The following is a 10,631-nucleotide window of genomic DNA, read 5'->3' on the forward strand; positions in this document are numbered from 1 at the left end:
AGGGGTATCAAATTATTGAGTCATACCATGAAAGTGTGGGAGATGGTAGTAGAAGCGAGGGTGAGGAGGACGGTGTCTGTATCAGACAACCAATTCGAGTTCATGCCGGGTCGTTCTACTATGGAAGCTATCCACAAGGAGGTTGGTGGAACAGTACGGGGATAAGAGGAAGGATCTGCACATGGTGTTTATTGATCTGGAGAAAGCGTATGACAAGGTTCCTAGAGAGGTTCTTTGGAGATGCCTAGAGGCTAAAAGTGCATCGGTTGCTTACGTTAGGGCGATTAAGGGCATGTATGATAGAGCTAAGACTCATGTTAGGGAGGCGACTCTGAGCATTTTCCGGTTGTTATGGGGTTACACCAAGGATCTGCGCTCAGCCCATTCTTGTTTGCTCTGGTAATGGTAATGGACGCACTGAGACACCATGTTCAAGGAGAGGTGCCATGGTGTTTGTTATTCGCTGATGACATTGTTCTGATTGACGAGACGCGGAGTGGCGTTAACGAGAGGCTGGAGGTTTGGAGACAGGCCCTTGAGTCTAAGGGTTTCAAGTTGAGCAGGACGAAGACGAAATATCTTGAGTGCAAGTTTAGTGTCGAGCCGAGGGAAGCGGGCATGGACGTGAGGCTTGGATCGCAGGTCATTTCCAAGAAAGGCAATTTCAAGTACCTTGGGTCAGTTGTCGAGGGGGATGGGGAGATCGACGGAGATGTCACATACCGTATAGGGGTGGGGTGGATGAAATGGAGGTTAGCATCTGGAGACCTGTGTGACAAGAAAGTGCCTCCGCTACTCAAAGGTAAGTTTTATAGAGCGGTGGTTAGGCCGACCATGTTGTATGGGGCTGAGTGTTGGCCAGTTAAGAACTCCCATACCCAGAAGATGAAAGCAGCAGAAATGAGGATGCTGAGGTGGGTGTGCGGGCACATTAAGATGGATAAGATTAGGAATGAAGATATCCTGGAGAAGGTGGGCGTGGCTCCTATTGATGACAAGATGCGGGAAGCGAGACTCAGATGGTTCGGGCATGTTCATAGGAGGAGCTTGATGCCCCGGTAAGGAGGTGCGAGCGATTGGCGTTGGTGGGTACGAGGAGAGGTAGAGGGCGACAAGTACTGGGGAGAGGTGATCAGGCGGGATATGGCGAGGCTTCAAATCTCCGAGGACATGGCACTCGATAGGAAGCTGTAGAGGTCGAGCATTAAAGTTGTGGGTTAGGAGGTAGTTGAGCATGTTTAGTCTACAGGTGTGAGGCTAGGCTGATAGGATTTAGTCTTAGACTGCTAGTGGCCAGTGTTGTGTTTACACTACTCTTCCGTTTTCATAGTGTCGGGCCTTATTTATTGGTCATTATTTCTGTTTTCCATCTATTCACTGGTTCTTCTGTTATTATTTCCATGATGGTACTGATATATCGTCTCTTTTCATTTTTTCGTCTTCTTGAGTCGAGGGTCTACAGGAAACAGCCTCTCCATCTCATCGGGGTAGAGGTAAGGTCTGCGTACACACTACCCTTCCCAGACCCCACTTGTGGGATTATACTGGGTCGTTGTTGTTGTTGTTGCCTTTCACTTGCAAACTCGTTGAGCATATGTAGTGTCTCTCTTCTTGGAATGCAGCTCATGATTTCATTTGGTTGTCCATGTTTTTGCTTGAAATTAACATGCAGACTTTCATATGCCTTCCATCTCTTGAAAATTGCTGGATACCTAAAACCCATTACTGGACATGTTCCTTTATATGCAGCAATTACATTTCTTGTTACTACAATAGCTAATATTGCAAATGGAGAGTTTCATAGTTTAACACTTCCTAGGTCACAATAAAGTATTTAACAAAAATCTGAGAAAGTTAAAAATGGAAAATACCACACAGATAAACCAGTAGATAGGTCACGATAAAGTATTTAAAAAAATCTGAGAAAGTTAAAAATGGCAAATACCACACAGATAAACCAGTAGAAGTTAATAGCAAAGCACTTTAACAAAGGAGCATGTCAAATTTCAGTAAAAGTCTATGCAAGGATATGAGAACATCTATACAAATATTTCCCAAGGAAAAAGACTTCAGTCAGGTAAATAGTTTGGATTAAGGAGCTATAAAGCATAAAAATACAGATTATAAAGAGGTCAACAATTTTCAGTGCCCGGAAATGCAGAAAATAGAGTACAACAGTTACTATAAAAACTTCCCATCTTTAATCTTAGAAACGTATGCCAGAAAGTTTTCATATAAAAGAATATGTACCTGAGAAGTAAAACTGTCATGCAAAGCTTGAACCTTATGAGGGAAAAGATGATCCTCAAAATCACCATGTCCTAGTTGACCATATTTGCTCCAACCATATGTATACAAAGCACCAGAAGAGGAAACACAGATAGTGTGCCGCCAACCGCATGCAACCATGAACATCTTTTCTCCCTGCGATTCTAGATATCAGGTAAATAGACAAGGGGGCTAAAAACAGCAACAAAGATTAGAGCAAGCGCCGGCAGAGTGCAGGCAGTTGTATATAATATTTGTACAGAGCGTAGCTGAATACCTATCTCAAGAACCAAAGCAAACAGAATATTATCTAAAGTTGTAAAGAGAAAATTCAATATTTTCAGCTCAACAAGTTGAGAACATAGAGGCCCATTATCGCCAGTATGCATGTAAAAGCCAAGTGAAAAGGGGAAAAAATGGGAAACAGACAACATACCTTAGTACAAATTGTTTGCTTAATGTTACAGAATATTGTAGAATCGTGTAAAGATATTCTCTTACCTTATATAGCTAGCTAAATCATAGGAGAGATTTGTAGGATATTTACTAAGCTTTGATAGAGCCTCTTGTAATTGTATATATACATGTACTCCTGAGAATGTGAAATACAAGTTATTCCCTTGAATTCCATGGTATCAGAGCCTAGGGCTCAAGATCTCTGTCCAGCAAAATCGAAACTTTTCCTGGCATCTTAGGAAAAGGCTTCGGCTACTTAGGTCAAAGCTAAGAAGTGAGTAGTTTATCTCACCACCACTGTATGAAGAAAGGGAAGGAGGTTTCCGCCCGGAAGATTCATCTCCGGCATCTGGGCGGGCAGCATGTTAATCTCATGAGCCACCTGTACCTTGTGACTGTCACTCACTCGCTGGTATGTGGGGTCCGTGGTCCGGAAAAACAGATCTTGGCTTGTTTCTCCGGCGTCGTCTCTTCATTCCTGGTACTCTTCTGGTGTTGAATCTCTATTTTAAGGTGTGTTGATTCATTTTGTTTCCATCGTAAGTATTCTGCAATTGTACACTTACTGTTTGGGTAGGGTTCTGTTATTTCTAGGGAGGGTTTTGATTCAATTGTGGAGTAGTCAGAATTTTGGCATTAATTGAAAATGTCTGAAGATAAACCTTATGTCACTTCTGAAATAGTTCCAGCACTAGCCAAAATTACGGAGTATAAACTAAATGGGCCTAATTATTTAGACTGGAGTAGAAAAATCAGGGTATATTTGCGTAGTGTTGAGAAAGATGACCACCTCACTGATGACCCTCCAACTGATGGCTCCCCTCTCAGTTTGAGACATCCAAATCACAGATTCTCTCTAGTTCTGAAATCACTTCTCTCAAAGATGTTTTCAGTTTGGTGTTGAGCACAAAGAGTACTCCATCCAATCAGTAAATGAATGTGCTTGTTGCAAAAGGAGAGGAAAAAAATAATACTGGCAGGTGGAACAATAACAGTGATCCAGGGAGGGGGAACAATAACAGTGATCCAGGGAGGTGGAACAATAACAACAATGCTGGGCGGTGGAACCATATCAAAGGAGGAAACACGGACTTTATTTTCCGCTACTGTATGGAACCAGGACACATGAAACGAAATTGTAAGAAATTACATATTCATAATCAAAGAACTCAGACCACCACTGTTGCTGCTACTTCCCCTTCATCCTTAGAGAAAACTGTTACAATCTCAGCTGATGAATATGCCAGGCTCGCTCAATATCAGAATATAGGGAAAGAATCTCCTCCAGCTCATGCTGAGTCAGGTAACAAATGTCTCATTTCCTCCTCAAACAAATGGGTCATTAATTCTGGTGCCACAGATCACATGACAGATAATTATAAAGTCTTCTCTAGTTTTCGGTCCTGTAACTATAGCCGATGAGTCAACCTATACTATTGAGGGATTTGGGACAGTTAAACCCACTTCATCTATTACCTTGTCCTTTGTGTTAAGACTACCTAGCCTTGCCCCTTTAATTTGATCTCCGTGAGTAAACTCACCAAAGACCTACATTGCTTTATCTCATTTTTTCCTCATCATTGTATTTTTCAGGATCTTATGACGAAGCAAAATATTAGTAAAGGACATGTTTCTGATGGTCTCTACATTTTTGACACATCGGTGCCTCAATCAGTTGTTTGCTAGAGTGTTGTCTCTCCATTTGAAGCACATTGTCGGTTGGGACATCCTTCTCTACCTGTTTTTGAAGAAGTTATGTCCTCGGTTTCATGTACCTTTAATAGATTGTGAGTCTTGTCATTTTACAAAACATCATCGAAGCTCATTAAGCCCTAGAATTAATAAACGAGTTGATTTTGTTTTTGACCTAGTCCATTCAGACGTTTGGGGACCATGTCATGTTGTGTCTGAAGTCGGGTTCAGATATTGTTACTTTTGTGGATGATTTTTCCCGAATGACATGAATTTATTTTATGAAGAACCGCTCTGAGGTGTTTTCTCATTCTCTACTTTTTGTGCAGAGATTAAGACATAATTCAATGTTTCTATACATACATTAAAAAAAAAAAGGCAAACTGGTGCACTAAGCTCCCGCTATGCACGGGGTCTGGGGAAGGTCCGAACCACAATGGTCTATTGTACGCATCCTTACCCTGCATTTTTGCAAAAAGTTGTTTCCACGGCTCGAACTCGTGACCTCCTGGTCACATGGCAGCAACTTTATCAGTTATGCCAAGGCCGCCCTTCCATACATACATTAAGGAGCGATAATGCTAAAAAATACATGTCACAATCAATTCAGAATTATATGAATTGGCATGGCATTCTCCATCAATCCTCTTGAGAGGATACACCCTCTCAAAATGGAGTGGCTAATAGGAAAAATAGACACCTGCTTGAGACTGCTCGTGCTTTGCTATTCCAAATGAAAGTTCCTAAGAGATTTTGGGCTGATGCAGTTTCTACAGCTAGCTTTCTCATTAACCGTATGCCGTCTTCAGTACTTAATGGTGACATTCCCCATAATGCTCCCTTTCCTAATAAGGCACTATTTCCACTAGAGCCAAGGGTGTTTGGTAGTACATGTTATGTTCGTGATGTAAGGCCTCATGTCACTAAACTGGATCCAAAGGCCTTAAAATGTTTCTTTTTAGGGAATTCTTGCCTCCTGAAAGGGTATCTGTGCTACTCTCCAACCCTAAAGAGATATATGGTCTCGACAGATGTGGTTTTCTCCGACAATACTCCATTCTATTCCTCCATTCACACTTCTCTCAGCCAGGGGGAGGAAGAAGAATGGCTCATATATAGTCACTTCACCAAGCTTAGAGCAATTCGTGGATAAGGTTGTTTCGTCTCCTTTCTCTCATGTTGAACAATTGAAATATGGTGTCCCTTCCCGTGCTATTCCTGCTCCAGCAAGACAGCCAATTGTACATGTTTATTCTAGGAGACGAGAGACCAAAGATACATGTCCTGCACCAGCTCCTTCGTCATCAGATCCTCTCCAAGTCAGTCCTCCAGATCTTGACCTTCCCATTGCTCTTCGCAAAGGTAAACATCAATGTCAATCTACATATTCCATTGCTAATTTATCTCTTATGACCGCTTAACTCCTACGTCAAGTTCTTTGATTGCTTCCCTAGATTCTATCTCTGTACCCAATACAGTTAAGGAAGCGTTGGGACACCCTGGGTGGTATGATGCAATACTTGAGGAGATACATGCACTTAATGAAAATCACTTGGGATTTGGTAGATTTACCCGAAGGAAAGAAAGCAGCGGGATGCAAATGGGTATTTGCAGTCAAAGTAAATCTATATGGTTCTGTGGCTAGGCTTAAAGCCACATTGGTGGCTAAAGGATATGCTCAGACTTATGGGATGGATTATTCCGACACTTTCTCTCCGATGGCCACTCACTTTTGTTCGCTTGTTTATTTAGCTAGCTGCTTCTGAGAATTGGCCACTACATCAGTTTGGATATCAAGAATGCATTTCTTCATGGCGATCTCCAAGAAGAAATGTATGTAGAGCAATCTCCCGGTTTTGTTGCTTGGGGTTTGGGGGGGGGGGGCATGGGAAAGTCTGTCACCCGAAGAAATCCTTGTATGGTTTGAAACAAAGTCCTCGTGCTTGAGGATATTTACTTACCTTTGATAGAGCCTCTTGTAATTGTATATATACATGTTATCCAGAGATTGTGAAATACAAGTTATTCCTTGAATTTCACTTAAATAATCCATGATTCCCAAAAATTAAACGTACAATCTCAACAAGCTGAAACCAAGGAGGTGGGTCGACTATTGCCAGAATGCATGTAAATAACTAGGTGAAAAAGAAAGCACAAACTAATAAATGGAAGAAGAAACCCGAAATTTACCTTACTGCTAACCGGTGCACTTCTTTCAATAGATACAAGAAGATGAACGAACCAATAACTTCAACTTAACGATCCAAATTAGTTCTTCAGGTTCAAAATAATTACACAAAATCACCACAATGTCATTCGTCCAAAGAAGTAAGTCTCTCAACATCCTTAGTAGGGTCTGCTTGGCATTAGCTATGTAGAATACAAAATATTTACAGCCGTCATGCAAACAAAATCCACATATACAGATTACAGACTCAAGGTAAACATTTCAGGGCACTATGCTTCTCTCCTATAATCCTTTTGTTTGAAGCCCAAGGCATAACTCAAAGTGAATACAACAACCTAACCATTTGACACGCTCAATATACTTTCCAAATAATTCTCTCTGAATGATTTCTGCGGATATTCGTTTTTTTACCTTTTCCCCAGTTTCACCTAATCCAGAAGAACTTATAAATCTGCAGATTAAACACTTCTGACACGAAAAGAAAATTGAAAACAAACATTAAACTTTGTGTTGCATGTCAGCAATACATCTTTTTGGGCAATAACAGATACACATTATAAAAATGATTCCATACCACAAAACAATGTTTTAAACCCAGTTGTACGATGCCCACTCTTGTCAAAAAATAGCCTGATAGTAATCAACAGAATTCCACACGAGATGCCTACCACAGTAGCTGAAACTTTTACTGGAACCAAGCGATCATTTCGGTCACCTAACCCCAGATTACCATATCGACCCCAACCCCAACCATAAAGTTCACCATCTTCCGTAACAGCAGCTGTATGTTCGGCACCAGCAGCAACCATTTTTACAGGTATTCCCTGCAAAAGCATGTTGTAGTCAGGTAAATTTCAGATATTGTGACACCAAATTAAATATGATGCACAACCAAAGAAATTCAAATTCTTATCAAGTCATTCATCGAGAAAGTTTCATGGATAACCTTTCAAAAAAAAACCAAAAAATTCAATTACAAAATCAATTATTGTCCACCCTTGGATAACTAACAAAGCAGATGCATATCTTCTACACCAGGTTTCGGCTGGAGTACTTACATATCTTTGCAAAATGAAAGCAACAAAGGTTCTTACATCACAAGTATTCCAAATGACGCACTCAAAACCGAGTAGTTTTAGAGAATATTTTCTCATTATATGAGCTATTTGAAGTTTATCACCAGTATATGAATAAAGCTATTAATTTATTGGAATTCAAACATATAAGCTAAGTGAAGCCTTGAGAGTAAGGATCCTTTACACCATCTTTTTGATAAGTCACCAGGAATGTCACAGAAGAGTGTGTGAAAGAACAAGATAATAACTACATAAAACGTAACAAACAATTAGGAAGCAATACCTTGAAAGCTTCAATCTTTTGAGGCACAAGAGAGTCCTCTGTGGTGCCAAGGCCTAGTTGGCCATTTTGATTTCTCCCCCAACTAAAATTGAATTGATAACAGTATAAATAGTTGGATTCAAATTGTCAGATGAAAAAGAAGCAGCTTTAGAAATAATAAAATCTTATATCAAGAAAGCGATTCCAAGTATGCAAAACAGATTTCTATATTTTATATTCAGGGAAAACTTAAAATGTGATCCTACTAGTCAGAGAAAGAGACAGGATGATAATATAAAAATTACATAATATAAAAGAATGTGGTAGGAAGTGCTTTTTGTCCTTTGTTTGGTTTGAGCAGAAAGTGGAGACGAAAGGAAATAAATATGTCACTTTATTGGGGAAGACGGAATTGTATTCTTTCCATCTTTCTAAATAAACATAATAAGTCAAAAAGGCTTCAAACTTTCTCTTTCCGTAGTTGATAGTTTATTGAGAACCCTACCATTTTGGATAGTGGTTCTTACTTGTTATATTCATCAAATAAGAGAGCTTCATGTCCTTCCAAAACTTCAGTGTCATGTTTCACTTTTCATGCTTCAAATCTATATTCAAATCTTTAAGTAGGAAATTTGTGGCTGCTATATGTTGGATTCTTTCTGTTCAACTTTTAAACAATGTGGTTTCTAAGCATCCAAATTTTGCCATTAAGAAAAAAATTAAACACCTTCATTTTCATTCTGGAAATGGCCAAATCATAGCAGGCAATTATTTTATTTTTTTGAACTCAAACTAGCAAAAAGTGACAGATGAGAGCCACAAAATTTGAGAACAAAAGTTTGCAGAAGTAATGTTCGAAAATAGAAAGATTGATGAACGGCCAATTTACTTTAAGAAAAAAAATTAAATAGAGAAATGAGACCAGAAGTCTCAAGAGTTAAATATTGATAGAAGTAGATGAACATGGTAAAATTACAGATGCACCTAATTTAGATTGGACAAATGTCATAGCAACACTGGTTAAGGAGACAAAACAAACATATTTATCAAAAGAAAAAGAAGAGAAATGAGCATAAGGTTTACAGATCCACCAAAACAACCGCTCAAGAGCAACAGCAACCAACCTCTGCACTTCGCCTTCCATTGTCACAGCAAGACAATGGCTGTCCCCACATGCAATCTGCTTAATGCATATACCATGCAGTGCTTTTATTGGTTGAGGAGTGAACAAGTCACTGGAGTTTCCATGACCCAATCTCCCAAAATCACCCCTACCAAATGAAATAGAAACAACGCCTGCTGATTTGATCCAAATGCATGCTGACACAATCATTAAAAGTACATGCTGCATAGAAAGTTAATGTTTTTCATGTTCTTTCATTGCAGAAATTATTCTTGGTAGGATTCAATCCACGTATTATGGTAAAATCCAAGCAGAATACTCCCATTTGTCTCAGTGAAGACCATGGGGAGTTGCTAAGATAGCACTGATCATGGGAAACTAAAAGCAAGTTCAATGATAAGACTCAATATACATAGGGCAAACACTCATAACGAATCTACATATATTGGATAAGATGGATGAAAAAAGTAAGGACTACAGGAAATTAAAGATGTTGAATTTTGAACCCAAAAAAAAAGGCTTCATTTCTTGACCATACCATTCTTCGAATAAATTGTCACCACCAGCCAATGCACATACAATTTCAAGTACTTTATGAGTATCGAATTTATTTTCAAAAAGCTTGAATCATCATTTGATCAAGATGTAGAAGTTGGTCTATTTGAATATCTAAACAAGGAAGTTGTATCACATAAATTGGGATGGATGGGAGTATCAATCACAACTAAGGGTGACCAGTGAAATTTTACAACCAAAGAACAATATTCTAAATTCCTTTTTGGCTGGATACATATGCGACCCCTTAAATTTGTCCGATTTTTTTATTTTATTTAGACACATAAACTAAGACTTGTTCTTATTGAACACCAGAAGTGAAAATAAAGCGTGTTAATTAGACACACGGTGCTTACATGGCACAGTGTGCAATCACGCATTTAAGGCGCATGAAAGGCATAACTTTTGAAAGAAAGAAAAAGTAATTTTTTTCTCACTTCTTCCCATTCTCTCTCCTACCACCACCTCCTCTGCCATACCAGCCAGCACCACCTCCCCTTCTACCTTTTCTCTCTTTTACCACTCAATAAACATTACACACACATACAAAAGAAAAATGCACACAATTTCATCGGAATACACTAGGCACACACAAACACAGTGACGACACTCACAATCTCAAATTCACTCGAACCCCAGGAATTAACCACCAAAGCTGTCATACCCCCACTATAGCACCTCCATCGTTTCGATTTTATAAACTTCATGCTGCCACTAGGCTCCTTCGCCTTATTACTGCTGTCCCACCTCCATAATAATCATCATCTACTGTATCTCCATCCAAATGCCGCCACTGAAAACCCAAACTCCATTATCACCGCCATTCCTACCGCCACAAGCTATTGAAAAAAACTCAAAATAGAGTGAAATGGAGTTACGGGAAGCCGTTGTATTTGATAAAACATAGTGAAATGGAGGTTGGTGTTGCCGACTATTTAATTATTAATGTTATCTAGCGATGAAGGTTAAAAATGGTGGCCGTTCTGATGGTGGGTTTGTGGTCGTCGAGGA

The 10,631-nt window shown here is 39.5% G+C and overlaps 1 protein-coding gene across 1 annotated transcript in view; it reads right to left on the bottom strand.

Moving 5' to 3' along the window:
• The window catches only part of LOC107776776 (ultraviolet-B receptor UVR8), a 44,037-nt gene that overhangs the window by 18,538 nt on the left and 14,868 nt on the right, over nt 1-10,631 (bottom strand). The window contains exons 3-6 of the mRNA XM_075253580.1: nt 9,067-9,213; nt 7,964-8,045; nt 7,273-7,428; nt 2,251-2,424 (exon numbers count right to left, since the gene is read on the bottom strand). Coding sequence (XP_075109681.1) covers nt 2,251-2,424; nt 7,273-7,428; nt 7,964-8,045; nt 9,067-9,213 — 559 coding nt within the window. The remainder of the gene's footprint in view (nt 1-2,250; nt 2,425-7,272; nt 7,429-7,963; nt 8,046-9,066; nt 9,214-10,631) is intronic.

Source organism: Nicotiana tabacum, chromosome 5 (assembly GCF_000715075.1).
Source record: "Nicotiana tabacum cultivar K326 chromosome 5, ASM71507v2, whole genome shotgun sequence".
Classification (NCBI taxonomy): domain Eukaryota; kingdom Viridiplantae; phylum Streptophyta; class Magnoliopsida; order Solanales; family Solanaceae; genus Nicotiana; species Nicotiana tabacum.